At 46.1% G+C, this 22,144-nt stretch overlaps 1 protein-coding gene across 1 annotated transcript in view; it reads right to left on the bottom strand.

Moving 5' to 3' along the window:
• Positions 1 to 22,144, bottom strand: part of MYOF (myoferlin) — a 156,140-nt gene that overhangs the window by 88,722 nt on the left and 45,274 nt on the right. The window contains exons 4-11 of the mRNA XM_080822325.1: positions 21,614 to 21,722; positions 19,093 to 19,180; positions 5,600 to 5,766; positions 4,834 to 4,962; positions 2,400 to 2,462; positions 2,265 to 2,315; positions 1,060 to 1,090; positions 473 to 588 (exon numbers count right to left, since the gene is read on the bottom strand). Coding sequence (XP_080678451.1) covers positions 473 to 588; positions 1,060 to 1,090; positions 2,265 to 2,315; positions 2,400 to 2,462; positions 4,834 to 4,962; positions 5,600 to 5,766; positions 19,093 to 19,180; positions 21,614 to 21,722 — 754 coding nt within the window. The remainder of the gene's footprint in view (positions 1 to 472; positions 589 to 1,059; positions 1,091 to 2,264; positions 2,316 to 2,399; positions 2,463 to 4,833; positions 4,963 to 5,599; positions 5,767 to 19,092; positions 19,181 to 21,613; positions 21,723 to 22,144) is intronic.

The following is a 22,144-nucleotide window of genomic DNA, read 5'->3' as shown; positions in this document are numbered from 1 at the left end:
AAAATCTAAGCTCCTAAATTCCTTCAATTGAAATAACGTGGACTTTTGTAATATTATAAACACTAAATAGGACAGAGCTAGTTCCTAAAGTTTTTCCCATTTCTCCTGGGCACTTCCTGTTCTCCCAGTTTGCTGTCCAGCCTCCTAGAAGGACGACTGTCCCTCTCGGTAGCAATGCCTGATTCTGCACGTGAGGCACACTCTGTAGGTGAAAGGATGCAAAGGAGTCTTGAAAACACACACGTCTTTACTGAATGAAAAACACACTCGTGGACACCAGGAAGGAGTCCAAGTGAGCTACAATAGCTCTGTCATGAAGAAGAGCTTCCAAAAAGTAGGAGGAGCTGGAAGGTTGGGGTTATCGATAGGAAGCTGTGTCGCTTTTCACAATTACTGATGCCCACTTGCATATTAACTCTTGGTCCCCTTTCTTAGGGAGAAAATGTACAAGGTCGAGAACACAAGGGCTCACAGGAGGCTCATCTCCGGTTCCCAGGACGAACATGCTGACTTTCATGTAACCTTTAGCACCCGAGCTGGAATCTTCAGGGTCATTGAGAAGAAGCCATTTTCTCATGACAGCATGACCTAAAATAAGGATTAAAAGGACAGGGACACCCTGAAGATAAGCTGACAGGTCTGTGATTTCCTCTGCTGTAAGATAAACAATCATTTCCTCTGAAGCATCATAATGACACCAAGCTTGCCAGATGAGTCTCTATATCAGTGTCCTCTGCTTTGCACTACCCACTCCCCGCCCTAATCCCGCCCTGGGGTCACTCAAACAAGGCTCTCTAAGCTCTATTCATTAGCCTTATTAATTTGATTTTGGTAAGGTCAAAATATCAACACAAAACAGAGAAGTTACCTACTTGTGAACGTTAGAATAATTACCATTAGATTAAAAAAAGATATCCATATTAAGCTACTACTATTCATTGCTAAGTATCCTTCCCCCTCCTCAATCAAGGAAAAAAAATTTTATTCCTTTTTTGATTCCCTCAGGTTTTCTCGATTCCCAGATTCTTCAAGTTCATGGGGAGAAAGAACATTACTTACCAGGTTCGTCATAGATGAATCCAACATCGATCTGGGAAAAGATAATTTAAAAGAGCTCAAATAGATTTTAAAATCAGTGTAGTCACTTCAAAAAAACCGTCACTACATTTAAATATAAGACACTTGACAACACTTCAATTTCTTTGAGAACACCACTGCCATCTTACCCTCTCCGCATCCCCGATGCCCTGCCTGACGTGTGGCACACGGAAGACCCTCAATCAATCATTTCCAATCAATGAACTAACTAGTCTTAGAGCTGGGAGGGACCATGGAAGTAGGATGACCAGTGTGTCCTTGTTTGGTTGGAACTTTTCCCCGAGAACAGAAAGCCTCAGAATCTGGGAAATCCCTTAGTCCCGGGCAAACCTGGACTTTGGTCACCCTATGAGAATTCACCTGGCCCAATTTCCTACCCCATATTCCTCTTCCTTCTCCTCCAGCTAATGCCAGTGTTAATAAAACCATCAAAGGGACAATTCGATGTGCCAACCACTGTACTACATATTTTACATACTCTATCTCACTTTGTCTTCACAATGACTCCATTTTGAAGAGGAAACTAAGCACCAGCGGGTATGTGACTAGTTGGAGGCAGACAGGGTATGAACACACGTGTGCCTGATCCAGATCCTTCTCTAGGACTTCTAATGACTGGGAACCCCTTCCTTTGAGAGGCAGCCCATGCCACGCAGAATTGCTGGGAAGCGCCCATCAAGTGTTTGTCTTTGATTCCAATGTGAGTTACTTGGAAAAGCACCCTGATTCTCTTTCCTGTTTTGACTTGATTTTCCTAGTGCAGATTTACAATAATTTGCTTTGTAGATAGGGGAGGGGGGCTGTTGGTAAGTGGAGCTAGGGGACGGACTTCTTGCTACTGTCGCAGGGCACTGGCTTCCATCCACAGCTGGAACTCTGCAAGTGCCCTGATGTGGCAGCTTCCAGGCACTTGCTTTAAGGCCCAGTAAGTGGTGTACTTTAGAGGCTGACTAGATGCAGGCCAGAGGACACTCGACTGGTTTCTGGCCCCTGGGGCATTCACATCCTTCTGGCATTGCATCCTCAGCAGAGACCATGATGTGAACCCCTTACGTGTAGCTTTGGGATGTCATCAAGGTTGGACAGCCTGATAGCTGGCCAGGAACCTGACTCCTCATTATGAAAGTGCCCATCTAAGGTGAACGAAACAGACAGCTGGCACCCACCTTAAATTCCCCCATCAGACAATCGGCCCGCAGGGAGTGGGAATTATACACCTGGAAGGAAGAAGAGCCATGAGAAGGTTACTGGCTTTAGCTAGTGGTTAGAGAGCACGACCTTTCCACCCCTAACCCCCTTACCCGAATGCTGATGATCTCATCCATCAGTTCAGAAGGGGTCATGTGGACATTGTAGAAAAATAACTGTCAAAGCGGAGGAGAAAAATATTTGAATGTTAGCTGGGGTGGGCTCAGGTTTAGAGTGATCTAACGCTACAGTGTGGGAACCCTCCTAAACAAAATGATAACACACAACCCCAAAAGGAGGTTTGACCATAAGAACACATTGCAGGGCCCTCAAAAAGGCCCGAAGCTTAAGCTGTTTTGAGCTTCTTGGCAAACTCACCTTCGCATGTTGGAAAAAGGAAAAATGGTTATGTAACAACTATAGTGTTTGTGTAATGAAACAGAATTGTTCATTTGCGGCCAGAAATATGCTAGCTAACCCACTTAAAAACCTAAGGTTATTTCATACTTCAAGTCTCACTAAAACAGGGGCTTGGGCCTTGCATGACCTGGAACGTTCAGTTGAATTCCTTAAGATTGTCCTGAAAAAATTTCTTTTTAGCTTTTTTAAAAACACCTAGGATCCACTCAAAGATCTTACTACATTTGGTTGTTGTGTCTCTTTAGTGTCCTTCTTTTTTTAATTTTAGAGGGAGAAAGAGAGTGACAGCAGGGTGGTGGGGAGAGGGAAGGGGAAAAAGATCCCAAGCCAACTCCCCGCTGTGCACAGAGCCCACAGTCACAGGGCTCCGTCTCAGGACCCAGAGATCATGACCTGAGCTGAAACCAAGAGCTGGACACCTAACCTACTGCGCCACCCACGCATCCCAGCTTTAGTTTCCTTTTATACAGAACTGTGCTCCTGCCTATTTTTGTTATTTATTCATTTTCTCCTATCAAGACCTGTTGTCTTCTGGAATACCCTACAATCTCGATTTGTGTTGAGTATTTCCTCACCATTAGCTTCAAACTGGCCATGTGACAAGAAAAGACACAGAGGATATTGATTCTTCCGTTATATCACATCAGGACACACACATCAGTTTGTCCTGTCACTGATGCTAACAAGTTCAATCACTTGGTTAAGAAGGTGTAGTAAACTCGGAAATTTTTTTTTTAGTAAATTCTTTTATTGATTCCTGAATTGATCTGCTTAGACTCTCAGGTATTTGATTCTTTCCTTTTGCCCAGAGATCTCATCTCAAGAAAATTCATTATGATAGGAAAATTCAAAGGTTTTTTCAAAGGAGAGTCTCCCCCAAGCTCCTCAGAACGTAGCTGAGTAAATATTCATCCCACGTGATAAAGGCATCACACCTTAGGTGTCAAATCGCCCAGGAGCTTGTCCTCCCTGCAGTCCCGTCCTCTCCTCCCCAGCGAACCCCTCCTCACACTCTCCCGAAATCCACTTCAAGTGCCCTCCCCACTCCCAGCGCACCCCCACGTCCCACGTCTGCTTTGACACGACCTAGCGACGTGCTGTTGTCGGCAGCTCATCCAAGGAGGAGAAGCGAGAAGAAGGGCCTCCTGTGAAGCTTGAACAAAGGGGGAGAAACTGGGACACCAGAGAAGAAACCAGTTCTCCTGATGCACAAAAGTAGGAAAAAGAATGAAACGCTGGAGCCGGGGCTGGGAACTCAGAGGAACGGTGACAGGAAACCACGGTAGGGAAGGCCTGGGCTCAGAGAACGAGACATGGGACTCACGCCTGAGGAATCTCAGAAATGTGTCTCCTCAGCAGAGCAAGGCTGGGCTTGGAAACCTCCCCAAACCTCATTTCTCCTCACAGCCCTGATGGTGGGGTTCTGTGGTACCTGAATGACTACCAGGGTATTCAGTGCTTTTGAGGAGTGCTGGAGAAGAGGTCAGCGGAAGGACTGCATTCTCAGCGTGGGAGGGAAAAGAAAACCCTTTCGGCTCCCAGTTGCTTTCCTTTTACATATATTATTTTTATAGCCAGGTAGGTTTTGACACCTTTAAAGATCCAGCCGCTGTTGTCCCTGTGAAAACTGTAAAATCTGCCTTAGAGCTGTGACTGAACCTTGTTTGTTTGTTTATTTTTCCCCTTTCATGAGGGTCCAGCATCAACTGGTCTTAATTGTGAAAATATGCTGGCTGTGCTTTTTTAAAAAGTAACAAAGCGATCACTGAAATGACTTAGGCATCCCTCAGAGACATCCTGCTGATCAGAAGGAGCAAAGGCAGAAATGGGGGACCTCACGTGCCCCATCATTAGGGGTGCAAGGACCCATCGGGACAGGCAATGAGAGGGGATTGTTGTAAAAACACCAGAAAGACCCTGGCAACTCTGACAACCACGCTGTGTGATTTTAAGACCCAGTGGTTCTTAAGATGTTCAAAGTTCTTAAGAACTTTGCCTTGTCTTTACCAGATGTTGGCACTCGAGTTCCCCTCACATGTGGGACAGGGGAGAGGAGGGTGGAAGACAGGAAGGTGCATACAAATAGAACAGACCCCCTGAGCAGGAATCCATATGACGCCCATTTACCTCATCATAAAATGGGTTGTTCCCTCTCTTGATCCTCGTTCGGTGTGTCTGGCCACAGACATGGACCTTGACCACAGGCCTGATGTTGTTGCCACTTAACTGGCGGCCCTCGATCACTCGGACACGGATCTGCAAGCACAGGAGAGGGGGGTCATTACTGATCCTTTCCCAGCGCCGGGTCAGCCCCTCTGCCTGTAAGGATCACTGAAACCCGGCCGGGGCAGGGGTGCAGGGACTGGAGGTGGCCTCCCCTGCTCATCCCCAAGGTGGAGCCAGGGTTGGGTTGGAGAAAGCAAGCACGGCGGTGGGGTTGAAACAGTCCAGAGCTGGTCAGGGAAGGGTCAGAGGAGAGCAGGGGGTGTGGGTGTGGGTGTGGGTAGGGGGAAGGAGGGGGAGGAGCTGCTCTGACCCCAGCCTCCCACCTGGTCTGCCTGAGCCTGGGATGTACTAATGCATTCCACCGCTGTCTGCCAAGGAAGCGCCCAGAACTATGAGGATGCACTACTGTGCTTCTGTTCTTTCCTCCCATTGAAGGGAAGGAGGGGTACAGTTTTATTTCTCTGAAGAGACTCATCTGGCTTGACTCCATCTACCCCTGACATGCAGAAAAGAGAGGGGCAGCTCTTCTTGGGTTCACTCCCTGATGCCCGTTTTGCTAGCTGGGCTGCGGCTCATAGCAAAGGTCCTTCCCCGCAGCACTGCAATTGCTAGAAGCTGGACCAGATGGTGGTAAAACCAAAATGGAGGGCCCGCGGGCTGTGCCCACCTGGAAGTCCTGAGGCTTGCTGGACAGTATCCGCCGGCTCTTCCTTCCTTTTGTGAGCCTCCGGGCAAGGTGGGCCTCTGATGCCATCCCACCTGTCCCCCTGGGCCCGGGGCCCCGGACTGTACCGTCCAACCTGTCTTCATCACCTCCGTCTTCCTCCTCGTCTCCTAGAACACCAGCAAGGAACCCCATCAGAAAAGGCCCTCCTCCTGTAAATGTCTGAACTTCGTTTTCCTGGACTGTTTTTAGTGTTCCTGAGGAGGCCCGTGAAGGAGCTGCTCCTTGGGGACACTGACTTGGGATGTGCTACGACTCCAATACGGTTTCTTTAGGAAAACGTGTTCGTGGTGCACCACGGCGCTCCTTCAGGCTGTATTCAAAGTGACCAAGAGAGCACCAGTGACGAAGGGGAGAGCAATTGGAGAAGGCTCAGTAGGACGCCACCTGAAGTCACCTGGTTCTGATCTGGGGACCCAGGCTGAGGTCAAGGGGTCTTTCTGCAGTTAGGATGGAGAGGAGAGAAAACCCCGGAGGAGCTTGGCAGAGGAGACTTCCACTCCACCATCCCCAAGGCTGGTCTTTTCTCTCATTCACTCACGAGGTGTCTACACCCACCTCCTTTCTGCTTGAGCTCCTGGTTCCCAAACGCCCTCTCCACCCTGTGGCAGATGAGAAACGCATCTCCAGTTTCCTTGCTAAGTAGACCAAATGGTCTCATGCTCTCCCTTTGCCCACCTCGTCGGTCACTTCCACACACATCTGTCTCCTCGTTTATCCGCCTAGCTTCCCTCCATCCTTGGGGGGTGGGGGAGGTGTTTCCTGATTGACAGAGGGAAGCCCCTCCCAATACCTGAGAGTCTACTTCCCTTCTGGTTCTTTGGAAACATCCCAAGTGTCCCCCCTGCCCTCTTGAGCACCTCCAGTAGATCCTTCCCCACAGAGCCTTCCCTCTACCTTCACATAGGCACAGATTTTTTTTCTCCTTAAAAAAACAAAGCAAAACAAAACAAAAAACAACTCAATTCTGCCTACGATGTCTCCTCTTTCTTTTATTCACAAACTCGTTTAAACTCACTGACCAACTTCAGCTTTTCTTGGCTTAATAGACAAAAAGGGTGAACTCCTGATAATCTGTACAGTATAATTGAAGAGATTCTAGAAGACTAACTACCTCATCCAAAAAATAACAGCATTTGCATTCCCTACCTTTGGATTCTGAAACTCCTCCTTTACAATGCAAAATCATGTAAGAGATCGAATTCCCAGGCGGACACATTTGTCACTCACACTGTAGTATGAGTTAGTTCAGTCAGACTGCTGTGTAGCACAGCTCTTAAAGCCTGGGCTCTGGAATCATGTGGCCTAGGTTCAAATCCCATTTTTTGAGCTGTGTGAGCCTAAGTTCTCAATTTCTGCTTCAGTTTTCTCATTTTTAAGAAGGGAAAAATAGTATTTACCTCGGCATTATTGTAAAGATAAAATTAATCCATAAGCAAGCCTTCAGTATGGTGCCTAGCACAGAGAAACACCCAATAAATTAAATTTTTTTTTTTTAACTTTTGTTAAGGGATCGGTTTTGGTGGGAGCACAGACTACTACAACACTTCCCAGAGAGCAGGCATGAGGTAGGGGTGGGGGCTGGAGCAGTCAGTGGGCAGCATGGGGGAGGTGAGCCCAAAGTGAGGAAGGGGTAACCACAAGGAAGTAAAAGTCCCCACACCCCCCAATATGTACTTCTTTAGAGTTCCACCCAGGGTGAACCCTCCCTTCACCACCCTCCTTCACGCTCAGCTTTATCCAGCCACTTCTATCTGTAAAGGTCAACCATGAACTCTCCTTGTTAAGCTCAGGGCCCTTTTCTGAGTCTTTCCACCCCACCAAACACAGCCTCAGGCACTGGGCACTCACACAAACTTCTCTGAGTCCTGCAATGTCTGCCTGGCACTCTGACTAAACCTTCTTGGGTTCTTCATGGACTCCTTCCACGTCCTACTCCCAAGGTGTGACTTCCCACACTGTTCCTCAGCCTCTGCTCCTCCGACCTGAAGCCCTCTGCAGCTACACTTTGGAGTCACAGACCCACACAGTGTTAGGCTAGAGGGGACTTTGAGGTCCCCTGTCTGACATGCCCCTTACCACAGTGTCCAGACAAGACCACTGAGGGCCGGAAAGCTCAGGTGACCTGTTAGGTTATTGGGAGCTAAGCTGAAATGAGGACCAGATCTTCACCCTACCTCACCCTAGGCTCCAGCCTGGGTCTAAAACCAGGCTGTGGGGGAAGGAGGGGCTGTCTGTCTGGTTCTTCAGCATCTTTGTCAGGAGACCAGGAAACCCCAGAGAGGCCAAAAGCAGGAAGGGCTACCTTTGCTCTCTGCAAGATAATCTGGGTCTCATCTACCCAATCCTTGAAGAGCCTTCAAAAGCAAGGCTTGCCTGCCACCCATCTCGGGGCGCCGGGGTCTTAGAATATCCCTCTTCCCATCCTTGACTGGGTGAATTCCTCAACTCCCTCAAGCCCCAGGTGAAACACAGGGTCTCTGGATAGCACCACACATGATCCTACCCAGGGACTTGGTGCATGCAGAACGAACGTGGGGACACGGTCCTGCCTTCTTGAGTTCTTCAGCCCTGTGTGCAAAGCTGTGGCACGGCCCTCGACAGAGAGTACCCAGACGCTGGGGGGTGCTCCCCTGACCTCCACCTCAGGGAAACATAGAAGGTCAAGAGCTCCCCTGCTGCAAATCTGTTCTGAACTGGGCAAGGGCTAGTCTGGATGCCTCTAGGGTCCCGACAACTAAGAAACTCCCTTCACTCCTCTGGGGCCAAAGCAAGGCTTTCCTCCCCGCTGTGGACTGTTCCATTCGGGGTTGGTGGTTATAGAGGGCAGCAAGCAGAAGGAGGGGTAGATTGTACCCCTTTGTGGTGCCGGACTACAAGTCCTCATGAAACTCTTCATGGATGCTCCAGAAAGACTGCAGGCAACAAAGACCCAGTTTCTTCTAGGAAATACCTTCCGCTATTCAGACTTGAGGCTGAGATGGGTCAGAGGAAACCAGACTGGGTCATGGCAACTGCCGGCATCTTTGTACAGACACAGCAGGATATTTGGGCAGGAAATCGTCCTCTATGCGGCAGGAAGCTGCACAGCATTCAACAGTGCCACCCTAAGCGGTCCACAAGGAGTGAGGGGGCCCTCTAGAACCTGCCACACACACCCCTCTGCAAGCTGTCTGCTCCCAGAGGCGAGTGGTTGTGTGTTCATATCCTGTGGTGGAGATCCAGGCACGGACCTGAGCCACAGCCAGGGGCATCTGCTAGGACGACTCTTCATGACCACAGAGGGCAACATTATGTTGGAAGCCACCAACTACACAGAAAGTTGCTGGTTGTGTTTGCTTCCTTGTAGTTCTGACTGCAACAAAGAACCACCAACCACGTGGCTTACAACAATCGAGATTTATTCTCTGAGAGTTCCCAACCCTGGAAGGAGGGTGCTGGCAGGGCTGTGCTCCCTCAGGGCCACCATCTCATCTGATCCTCTTCCATTCCTTGATGGAGAGTCCTTTCTGGAATTTTTTTTTTTTTTTTTTTTTTTTTTTTTTTTTTTTTTTTTTAGTAGGCTCCCTACCCAGCAAGGACCCCAATGTGGATCCTGAGATCAAGACCTGAGCGGAAGTCAAGAGTCAGATGCTTAACCACTGAGTCACCCAAGCACCCCCTTTCTGGAATATTTTATGCTTTTTTGGGGGGCGGTGTCACAGCAATCTGTTTTTCTAGACTCCTAGAATGTCCTTCTCTGCCTGCGATATTCTATAATATTACTTTTAGAGAAAAAACCTTCTTGCCTCTTATTACCTGGTGGCTCCTGGCTTCCTTGGCTTGTGGCTGTATCCTTCCGATCTCTGCCTCCATCATCACATGGCCTGCTGCCCTGTATATCTGTGTATCATCATCTCTTCGTATAAGGATACCAGCCACTAGATTTAGGGCCTGCCCTAATTCAGTATGATTTCATCTTAGCTAATTACATCTGCAAAGATCCCATTTCCAAACAAGGTCACTGTCTGAGGTTCTGTGTAGGAATCTGGAGGGGACATTATTCAACTCCCTACAGAAGCCATCTTCTATATCTTTCCAGCATGTTCCATCTATTACTCCAGTCCACAGTCTGCAGCCACACTAGGCTCCCCCAAACTATCAACCACACTATCTCCCTGTCCCCTCCCCACCCCCACCACTGCCTTTCACATCCTTTTCTCCTGACCTGTGCCAGAGTCTGTGCTCTCACACTGCCATGCTCCTCTTCACCCCTCAACTCCTTCACCTTCTCTGGCGTATTGTACTCACCTGGTTCATTCCACCTCCACTCCCTCCACCCCTTCATCCAGGAGCTGAACTTGGCTGAACACTCACCTTCCTGACTTGTCTCACTTTCATTTCATGATCACACCCCTGAATGGACTTGCAGGACTCCCTGGCCATCTACCGTATTTCCAAGGCATCTATTCAAAGTTTCCCCAGATCCTGGTCTGAGAAGGCCACTAATTAGCCAACAAAGTCAAATCACTTCGCCTTTCTGAGCTTCCTCGTCTTTTAAACCTTGAACGCTTCCAACACCCTCTCTATCCTTCTCACTGCCAGCTAATGAACCTGCTTCTTATTTCATTGAGAAAACACGCAATCAGAAGAGAATATCGCCATCCTCCCAACTCCAAGTCAACCTTCCTACCTGCACCCGTTGTCTGCCTTCCCTTCTGCTACAATCACTGAACTGTCTATGCTCTCGACCTGGGTTCAATCCTTCTGTATGTGCACAGATCTCATCTCCTCTCCCTACTCACGGATTTTGCTTCTGCACTTTCTCCTCTGTATCTGCTCATCAGTTCTCCTTTCTTAGCTGGATCATTCAGATGTGCTGAAATAGAGCCCACAATAAAAAGCAAAAAACCAACAAAACAAAACAACTTTCCTTGACTCCATAGCGCCCCCTATAGTTACTGCTCTACTTTTCTGCTCCTCTTAAGGGTCATTTGGGCCATGACAAGTTCTTCACAATTCCCTTACAAGAATGCTAATCCCAGCTCTCCTGTCACCTTTCTGACAGTCAGTAACCCTCTATGTGATCCACATTTGGTTCTAAGCGATGCTTCAGTTAACACTTAGCAATGGCTCTCCATCATCACTCCAGCAACTTAACAAAACAAGTCTTCACATTTCCTGAGATGTACTGTTGACTTCTTTCCAGAAGTTTAACAGCAATATTTCTGCAAACAGCCCCTTCGTGTCATCACTAGTGACAGTGACGGCTATCTGTTTGTTCACCCAGTGCTGAAGAGTTGGCAGCCCCTAGGGGACCTTAGGATGCAGTCAAGTGTGCCTCCAGCATGCCTGACTGTGCCCTTCCCCAGTGGGATGAACCTCCCTCCTTCAGGATACCGTGCTCTCTTACTGTAGCAGAAGAGAATGAGCTATCAGTCACTCAGATGTCACCAGATCTGAAGGCCAGCCCTTCCCTGCCCTCACACTCATTTTGTGAGAGCGTCCCCCTGAAGGCAACTCCTAGGAGTGGCTAAAGACGACAGACACTTGCCCAGTCACCACTCTGTTTCCTCTTGGCCTATAATACACAGCCCCTCCCCAGACAGCAGCACCGACACTGTTCCATGCCTCTCATCTTTCCACCTAGACTTGAATTGGGCCAGCATTCCATCTGATCTTCCTCCATTCCTTGATGGAGAGCTCTTTCTGCAATATTTTATGCCTTTTCTTTTCCCCCTGGTCACAGCAACTCTGTTTTTCTAGAGTCCTAGAACACCAACCTCTATCTATGATATTAATTTTGTTTCTCATGACAAAGTTTTGTTAAATGGTTAAGGCAAAAGTCACTGCTAAATCAGAACAAAGAGCTGGTATCATATCAGTGTAAGTCAAAAAGTGCAAAGCAGAATGGGAGAGAGGAAGTTTCTAAGCATGAAAACATTTTGGAGATAAAATACTGATTTGGCTATAATGTTGAATAGTAACTTTTCTGGGTTTCTAATATGTGAGACATTATATAAATTCATATCTGCATTCAGTCATAAGCAATTCATTACTCTCCACCCCGATTCTTGGGTAAATAGCACTATATGTGCACAAAGAATTTTCTGGAATGGTTCTATACATAGACCAGAGCAAAGGTATCATGGAAGAGCCTCTAACAAAACGGTGATGCAAACACATGCTTGCAGGGAAATCCTGGCAGCAGCTGCCTTAGATCAATTGAGCTGTGATCCAATCTAGCAAACATTGCCCAAAGAGCACTGACTGAGTCTGGGCAAGATAATGTTAACCAGGTAAAATGCTCAACTCCAGGGCTTCTTAAAGTCAGCTCCAAATTCTGCTCTCATCAGGATCTCCTGGAAGTTCCTATTAACCACAGAGATTGGGGAGGTCCCCTTCAGTCCAGCCAAGACATACTCTCTGGAGGTAGGTGATGGAAATCAACACATTTAAAGATCCCCCTTGAGGATTTTTACTGTGTTTAAAATTTAAGAACTGCTGTTTTGATATGACCACTTTGGTATTCTGAAATAACTTGGGAAAAAATTGGCCTAATAGAATCAATTTGCAGAACAATGTCAGAGGCCCAATCCTGGATTGCATCTCCCAACAATTTTCTAGCACGCTGGTAATTTTCCAGTTCAGTTCTGACCAAGTCCATCCCTTCTTCAACATGTTCCATGGATCCCCACGGTCTATCCAAGAATAAATGTCTCAGTCTGGCATTTCCAGCCCTTGGGAACACGCTTCCCTATTACGACACCCAAGAATGAATCAGTCACTTTCATCTGTTCACTAGTGTTCCCCCAAATGCCCTTCTTGAAAAGAAACATTTAAACAATATACACTGCCCATGCATCATTCACTTAGTTCATTCAACCAATCGAGCATTTATTGAACAATTATGACCTAGTGCTAGGCACTAAGAATACATAGTTGAAACGGATAGCTGAAAAAGTACTTTCTCTAAAAATATTGTGTCCCATGTAACAGTCTGCTTAGTCCTCTGTTGAGGAATTTATTATATTCAGCTCTGACCTATACTTATTCATGTTTATATGCTTATATCTTACCTTTCTACTGAAATGTAAGCTACTTGGTGGCAAACAATGCCTTTCTCACCTCTCTATGCCCCAGGTGTCAATAAATGTTTTCTAAACTGAATTTTATTTTATATAAATTCAATATAAACTGGATTGAATTTAATTTCAAGCATGGTGACTTTAGTGTTCATGGAATTAAATAAATTTGAAGTGGCAATGTCTAATTGTGAATGAGTTATTGTATTTCTGTTGTTAATGCACAAATTCAACAGAAGGTTCTTCAAAAATAGATGTGAGATTTTAAAAACAGTTCATTCTGGCTACAGGAATGTAAACTCCAGTCAAGCTAACTGATATCTGGTGAATCAAGTTGGCAAGGTAACAGGTTTTCAGGAAGTCAAGTCTGTCATCTGGGTCATTCCACCCTTCTGTCATGGGAACAGTCTTGGAGGTGGGTCAACGAAAGAGGTATTTTTTTTTTTATTTTTTTTTTTAAAGATTTTATTTATTTATTTGACAGACAGAGATCGCAAGTAGGCAGAGAGGCAGGCAGAGAGAGAGAGAGAGGAGGAAGCAGGCTCTCTGCTGAGCAGAGAGCCCGATGCGGGGCTCGATCCCAGGACCCTGGGATCATGACCTGAGCTGAAGGCAGAGGCTTTAACCCACTGAGCCACCCAGGCGCCCCGAAAGAGGTATTTTTGACATCACAACGTGCAGTCAAACCACCAATGCCCACGGTCTGTAATCTTTGTCATCCTGATATAAGAGCTCTACAAAAGCATTCCTTAAAAACAAACCCCTTAGATACAACACCAAAGACACAGTCCTCAAAAGAAAGAATCGATAAGCTGGACTTCATTAAAATTAAAAGCTTCTCGTCTGCAAAAGATAACGTCAAGGTAATGAGAAGACAAGCCAAAGACTGGGAGAAAATATTTGTAAAAGATACAACTGATAAAGGACAGTTATCCTTTATATATACAAAATATACTAAGAACTCTTAAAACTCAACAAGAAAAAAACCAAACAACTTGATTAATAAGTGGACCAAAGACCTGACAACTCACCAAAGACAAAGATACACAGGTGGAAGACAAGAATATGAAAGGATGCTCCAAAATCCCATGTTATCATGGAAATACAAATTAAAACAATGAGATACACCTATTAGGATGACCAAAATCTGGAAGACTGACAATGCCAAATGCTGGCGAGGTTGTGGAGCAATAGGAACTCTCATCCATGGCTGGTATGAAGGCAAAATGGTACAGCCACTTTGTAAGACTATTTGGCAGCTTCTTACAAAACTAAGCATACTCTTCCCATGTGATCCAGTAATCATGCTCCTTGGTATTTAGCCAAAGAGGCTGAAACTATCTCCACACAAAATCCACACATGGATGTTTATAGGAGCTTTACTCCTAACTGCCAAACTTGAAAGCCACCAAGATGTCCTTCAGGAGGTGAATGGATAAATAAACTGTGGTACATCCAGACAATAGAAAATTATTCAGTGCTTAAAAGTGAGCTACCTAATCATGAAAAGACATGGGAAAATCTTAAATGCATACTACTAACTCAAAGCCAATCTGGAAAGACTGCATACTATAGGGTTCCAACTCAAGGACATTCTGGAAAAGGCAAAACTATGGGGACAAGAAAGAGATCGGGGGTCACCATTGGGTGGTGGGATGAATATGCAAAGCACAGTGGATTTTAGGGCAGTGAAAATATGCTGTATGATATTAAAATCATGGATATAGGTCATTATACACTTGTCCAAACCCTAAAATATACACCACCAAGAGTGAACTCTAAGGGAAACTAGGACTTTGGGTGACTATGATGTGTCAACATAGGTTCATCCTTTGTAAAAAAAAAAAAAAAAAAAGTGTCATTCTCATAAGGGACACTGATGCCAGGGAAGGCTATGTAGTGTGGGGGCAGGGTGTGTATCTGAAATCTGTTATCTTCCTCTCAATATTGTGTGAAATCTAAAACTGCTCTAAGAGAAAAAAAAGCCCCCAGGGTGCCTGGGTGGCTCAGTGGGCTAAGCCTCTACCTTCGGCTCAGGTCATGATCCCAGGGTCCTGGGACTGAGCCCCACGTCGAGCTCTCTGCTCAGCAGGGAGCCTGCTTCTCCCTCTCTCTCTGCCTGCCTCTCTGCCTACTTGTGCTGTCTGTCAAATAAATAAATAAAACCTTTTTTAAAAAATGAAAGAAAAGAAAACAAAGCCCTCAAATACACACACCGACACACACAAGACCCTCAGGTATCCAATTCCTGGGTTCTATGGTCAAATTAGTTTGCTTCAATTTCCGGGGGTAAATTTTCCTGAATATCTTCACTTTTGTGTTCTATCATTAATAGTTCAGATTTCTTCTATGCAGGACCCACTGTGTGGATGGTAACCTTTAAAATGGGTACTGGTAATCATGAACAGTGGTTATCTCCAGAGGATGGGACTGCAGAAGATTTGCACATTCTGTGTTTTATATTTCTGTAATGTTTAATTTTTATAAGCAGGTATTGCTTTTGTACTCAGAAAGAAGATCAACAAGTTCAAATTTTTAAAAAAAATTTGTAAAGATTTGTATAAATGAGAAGAAGAAGACTCCTTACATAGAAAGGTAAAGTGTTTAAAAGAGTCAATTGAAAGGTAGGGAAAAAAAAGAAATTCCAGGCCAAATGTTCTGTTTAGGTTATTAAAATATGTGATAGCAACAGGTGTGGCTGTCTTGCTGTTATTTCTCTACCACGTACTTATTGGTCTTATCTTCCCTTAAGACTGTAAGTTACGGGTTTTTGGGTTTTTTCCCTAGAGTCTTCCCTAGCATGGAGTTGGAGTGAGTATCCAAAGATATCTTTGCTTAGTTGAATTGAATGGTCTTATTAAGACAAAAAAGGTTTCCCCTTGAGATATCCAAATAACCGAGAATATTGAAAGTTTTTTTAAATACTGAAGAAGCTGGACTACAAAGCCTACAATTCAGAATGTCACCCTTGACCCAGCTTTGGTGAACAGTCATCTAATGGAGCAAAGACAGCACTTCCAGATCAAAGAATCCTGTTCATTTTTTAAAATAAAAAAATTTCATTTTGTCATCTCACACTTAAAAATGAAATTGACCTGCAGACACAGCTCGTTTCCTGGCCCGCCCCTGTTAAAACTCTTTGTTTCAAATCCAAATAAAAGGAGCCCAGGTTCTGGTTTATTTCCTGTCTCCATCCAGCAGTATCAGGGATTCTAGAGAACTTCTGGGAAAGGCCTTGGCCAACTGCCATCGCACAGCCTGCTGGGAGTGAGCTTCCGAAGAGAATGGGTGAACTCCCAGTCCATGAACACCACAGGACCGTTAGTGCTGCTGACACAGTCTTGGAGGGGACAAACAGGGGCCTCAAGCAAAGGGAGCCTAGATGGCAAGGATTTTCTTGGGTTTAAACGTTTAGAGTTGGCACTGTTCTCATTTCTAAGAAGATTCCCTCCCTCCCCACCCCCACTGGCTTTTTCCCATTTTTCCCTTTGCTCCAGGGAAATCGCATGGTTTCTGAGCTTGGCCTGACCTTCCTTGGTCCATCTCAGGAGAGGGGACCTCCCCCTACACTCTCAAATATCTTGGTAAGTTGCTTATTCTCAAAGTCTCTCTGGTTCACTAGGACACAACCTTTCCCCCCCCTTTTTTTTTCCCCCAAGATATTTTAAAATAAGCATTAAGTCATCCCAATGTGACTTTGAGCCAAGCCAGATCATTCTTTTCCAACAGATCTGATATTTAGAGGAAACAATTTGAATGTTCATACACAGTGTGCCACCCAACTGAGCTCATGACTACACGTCACCTGGAACTGTTTTTGCAAAAACAGTAATAATAATGATAATAACAATAGCCACCATTAAGGTAGGATTCACTGTATAGTAAGCGCTGAGCTGAGTACTTTATATGCCTTATCTCATTTAACTCTTGCAACAACTTTCTGATCTAAGTGCCACCATCACCCCACTTTACTGTAAAGAAAGTTGAGATTCAGAGGGGCTAAGTGACTTGCCCAAGATTACATGGCAAATTAACAACAGACACAGACAGATGCCAACTGGCCTTGTTCTAATGTTACTGGCCTTGTTCTTATGTTATACTTTCAGGGTTAAAAAAAAAAAAAAAAAGTATTTTCTCTAAACCTGGACTGAACATGCCTGGAGGGCAGGAGCTTTACCTCAAAGCATTATCACCCCTCACTGCAGCATCTGGCGATAGGTGGAGAAACCCAGCAACCACTTTATTTCCTAAATATTAAGAAATGGTGTGGCACCAGTTTACTGTAAACTATGAGTTTACTTCTTTTACTTGAATTATCTACAGCATTATTTCTTCCCCAGAGCCCTGGCTGAAGCAGTAAACAAAGGGCTCATTGAATGTTTTAGCTCTTGAAATGAAATGAACACAATGATACTGTCTCTTATCTACCAGTGTACTGGGATAAGAGCACCTCCCAGAAGCTACGCCCATTTCTAACCTCAGAATGTGAACTTATCTGGAAATACGGCCTTTGAGGATGTAATCAAGCGAAGACTGAGATCACACTGGACGAAGGTGGCCTAATCCAATGACTGGGGTCCTGATAAGAGGGAAGAAACTTGGACACATCCAGGGCGCACACCCCTGGGAAGACCAAGGCAGAGACCGGAGTGGTCAGTCTAAGAGACTAGAACACAAAGGATTACCAGCATCACCAGAAGCGAGGACAGAGGCCTAGAACAAAATTTCCCTTGGGTCCCCAGAAGGAACCAACCCAGTCAACATCGTGATTTCTAGCCTCCAGAACTGGGAGGGAATCAGTTTCTATGGTTGAAGCCAGCCAGTGGATGGGGCTCCATTACCGCAGCTCTAGAAAACCAATAAACAGGCTCTGGCTAGAAAAAAATGTCAGTGTGAGAAAAGGTACCCAGATCCTCCCAATTCAGAGGCAATTCCAGATATCCTGCCAGCTGGGGCTGCCTTTTGCAGGCCAGAAAGTACCCACTGTCCTTCCAAGCAGGCTGATGTTAAATCCCAGTGACAGCAGGCTTTGAAGACGGGGTGAGAAAGAAATGGGTAGGACCCGTCACTTCAGCCCCTGACGGTGTGCTATGCCGGACTGGACTGTTGCCCCTGGGTTTTACTTGTCACGACACCCAGGGCAGCAAAAGGACCATGGCTATTCTCCTAGGGCTGAGAGCGTCTGAGCAGCACGCAGCGTGTCCACGGTGCTGCCGGGAGCGGGGGCTGCCGGCGTGCTGGGGACAGTTCCAACCGTCCCCATGAGAGAAGGTGCCAGATGACCCACGTTAAACCCTTACAAGTACTTGGTCAAGAAGCGAGCCAGAACCTCAATAACGGGCCACCTGACGGGTGTAGGTGAGCAGGGACAGTGGCTGGGATCAGGAAGGCAGAAAGGAGGTGCTGGAGGTGCCAAGGAACCCACCTGGGCTGCGGAGAGCGGCGTTCAGAACCAAGAGAGATGAAGAGACAGGCCCTGAGAAGCCAAGGCTGTTAGGAACGAGTGCCAAGGTGCGCTCCCAGGAAGGACTTCTGGGCAGCAGGTAAGTGTGGCAGGAATAAGAGCCCCTCTTTGCTGGGGCACATGCCAGGGCCAGGGAAACACGGGTATTTGGTGAGGCATCTCAGAGAAGAGGACGGGGCAGAGATACTGTTAGCATCACACCACCTTGAGAAATCGCTAACAGGAGGTCAAACTTGGTTGCCTGAAAGGCCTGTCTCATAGACTTCCCTCCACCTGAGGCCCAAAGCCCTCCCCAGAGCCAGCAGCCCCAACCCCATCCAGAGCTGCCCCAGTGCCCTGAATGGCCAATAATTCCTGCCAGAGAACGGGGAGCAGGAGGGGAGTCGCGCTGAGGGAAACAAGGAGCTGCTCAGGGGCTGGGGCAGAGTCAAGGCCGAGGGAGAGAAAGAGGCTCCAATCCAAGGGCACTGCCCATGAGGCTGGCGACGGAGAGCACAGCCTGCGCACCACACATTTAGGATGTGAAGAGACACATGAATAGACTAGAGGCTGCTCCTGTAGCTTATCAACCAGGGCCATTCCAGCCATGGGCAGAAGCTACAAGCCGGAAGCAAAGCCTTGCTTGGGATCTTCTTCTGGAGCCTGTGTGTTGGACGAGCCACAGTGAGGCTGGTCAGTAAGGGGCTGTCTCACCCTTCTTTCCCCCGAAGGGCATCTCACATGCAACTGTAACGTCCCAGTTTGGGGCCAGCTCCCCCTGCCTCATGGGGCCCTGTCCAGGTGGGCAGGACGCTACAGACAGTATAATGAAGGACAAAGAAGGCTCTCTTGGAGATTCTTGGAGACTCCTTGTATGTCTTGAACAGATCACCCCCGGCACAGGCTGGGCTTCCAAAGGGTCAGCTTACCTTCTGTGATGGACACACTGGTTCCACTGGGGTCATTTGGATGTGGAGCGGAAGGTGGGTCATAGCCAATCACCAGGTCAATGGTGGCCTAGGTAGAAATAATTCATTGCAGAGAGAATGAGTGCAGGGTAATGGACTCAATGCAAACCAAATCAGCAGGAGTAAAAAGTTCTGGAAGGGGCGAGAAGAGTAGGGGAGAAAGATCACACACACTCCATTGTTTCTATCCTCCCTCTTGTGAGCCAGGTGGGTGGGAAAGCCTGGGAAAGGAGTTACCTGTTACAGGTTGCCAAGTGTACCATTGCTAAAGGGCAACCTCCCAGGCTCGAGCAAAGTTATGACACACAAGCATGACCTTGTGATTGGCCTCCATCCTAGCCTTGAGACAGCCTCCAGTCAAAGAGGCTCATTTTACATGGTTCAGTTAGCTGTTTGCACCTTGACTTCTTTATTCGCCGCTGGAATTTTCATTTTTTCTCTTCTCTAAAAATAACTTGAGTGACTAACAAAAATTATATAACAATGTGATTCATAAAACAGGATAAAAAAGGGAAGCAAGTCTGATTATAGAGAAAACAAATATGCAAACCAAGATCATTGCATCTTGTGTAAAATGGGACTCCAAGATGGCGAGGAACCCAGGCAAGAAGAACAGAAAATGTTATGTAACTTTCATTTTCAGAAAGGAAGAAACATGCTAGTTCCTTATAGGAAATACAACTGTTTCCTTTTTAAAATCTGTGACAAATTTGTCACATAGGGCGTTATCCTAGGGCAGAGTTTCCTATACTTAGGTATTTCATGAACCTACAAAATTTCAAAAGAACTTCTAGGGGGCGTCAACATAGGGATGCCAACCCAAGCCCACAACTACTATCTACTGTTCCGATAATTTCACAAAAGAAATTAATTTTAACAGCAAAAATGAGGAAGGACAAACCGCAGAATAAACGCAATCCTTTGCAAATAAGGATGGCGCATGGGTGCACGCACACATCCACATGCCTGCATGGACACACCCAAGTCACCGGTTAAAATACAGAGGTAATATTTAGAACATAGTCATACTGAAAAATCATTGTTTATCAGAAATTCAAATTTAAATGGGCATCCCCTACTTCCACCTGCCACTCCTGCTACACCTGGTAAAATCTAGTACGTGCACGCATGCGCGGGTGCGCGCGCACACGCCACATTACCTTTTTCTCATCTGTCTGTTCATCCATGAATATTCCCTCATGGATCAGCACATTCCTGGAACTACAGATCCGGGAGACACTTAGCAGAACGATAAATAAAGCCCCCGACAACAGTTTCGTGGCAAATAAAGAATCCTAAGAGCAGCATCCCATGGCGACCTCTGCCAAAGCCCCAGGCCGCAAGCTGAAGGCGGAATGCAAGGAGCACTGAGGGGCTCCACTGCTAAACTTAAGTATCAAATTTTCAAAACTTAGAAGAGGACATGGATAGCTCAGCTTCTGGATCAGTGATTTCCAGATAACGTCAGGATTCCCAGAAGTACTCCGGTTCTATGCGTGCTTGCTGCTGTGCTTTAAAAAAAAACACACACACACAAAAACAAAAAACAAAACAAAACAAAAAACCCAGCCAGAAACATCGCTGACTTGGACCGTCTTTCCTAAGTATCATTTCTCTCAGCTAGGTTTTGGAAAAACAGATGAAAGATGACATTCTGAGTTTATGTTTTAGGATAGGAATGCAGATTCCCACCAAACCGATAAGTTTTGGCGCCTAGACCAACACACAGACATTCCGAATAGGGCTTTGAGAAACCTAACTGCATTCTGGCCTATGGGAATGGCCTGTTTTAGTACAAAATTTTCCTCCTTTGTCCAGGCTCCCAAGCAAAATAAAATGATTGGAAGGTAAAGGAGTTAGAGGTTAATGGAGCAAGCATGGTAGCTTTACGAGCGCTGTTAGCAATCAAAAGAAATCTGAGAGCTATGAGCTCTGAGTCCATATATTTCTTTTAAGTGCCCTCCAGAAAGAGAATTCTGGGTTCGCATCAGACAGTATCACTATGTACTTATTTAGAGAGGCTGTGGTCAGAAAATAGTGAGCTGCCGATCAGTGATAAACACCATGATATTCACATCTTGATGTTCCAAGGTAATATTAATGAAATACCTTCTACAGAATGTTTCAGAGCGTGTCTGAGCCACAGAGCTATACTCACCACACGAATGTAAACACCCAAGGGGATATGCACAGAGCTATACCAAGAGAGGGTCCCACTCACTCTACACCATTTTCTTCTATCAAAGAAAATCAAGTTTACCTAATCTACTAGCTCTGTGATTCCAAGGACAAGATGAAGCCATATCATTTGCAAGTGGACCTGTTATCTCAAAAACCACAGGGGTGCCTGCGTGTGTGTGTGTGTGTGTGTGTGTGTGTGTGTGTGTGTGTGGTGAACGGATTATAATTTCACACTCTTCTTAATGAACTTTTTGCTTCTTATCGCACTTCAAAGCCATTCAACAAAAGAGAAAGTGCTCACCCCAGTATCTTGCCCCTTTTCGTTCAGCAGGGGGGTGAGTTTGTACGGCAGCGATCTGCTCTGGTCACCGATCAGGTCCTTCAGGGCGATGGTGGCCGTGCCAATTAACCTGAGAGAGAAATGAGAGAGTGCACGGGAACCTAAGTGAGAGGCACGCTTCTGCTGACTCAACGGACCTCCCCATTCACTTCGAATTCATCTGTTAATGTTAAAATCACTCATCGTGAAATGAATTTTGGGAATTTTGGCAATAAACATCACTTTTCCAGAACAAGTAGTCATTTCGAGAGTCTAACTGTGGTGCCTGTGAAATTTCAAGTCATTAATGAGATGACCCATGAATGGGTGACAGAGACCGAACAGCATCCCTCAAGGTCCAAGGAAAGAGAAAAGTAGGACAAAATCCAAGCATTCCTCTTGCAGTGTAAATGTAAAAAGACCCATCAAACATTGCCCACTGTAAAAATGCCCCTCCGCTCTCCAGGGAGACCTTCTGCTAATGTAAATAGGCGGCTAGTTTACCAATGAGGC

This window comes from Martes martes (assembly GCF_963455335.1).
Source record: "Martes martes genome assembly, chromosome: 14".
In the NCBI taxonomy this organism is placed as follows: domain Eukaryota; kingdom Metazoa; phylum Chordata; class Mammalia; order Carnivora; family Mustelidae; genus Martes; species Martes martes.
Note: the sequence above shows the minus strand (reverse complement) of the source record. Positions and strands in the feature narration are given on the sequence as shown.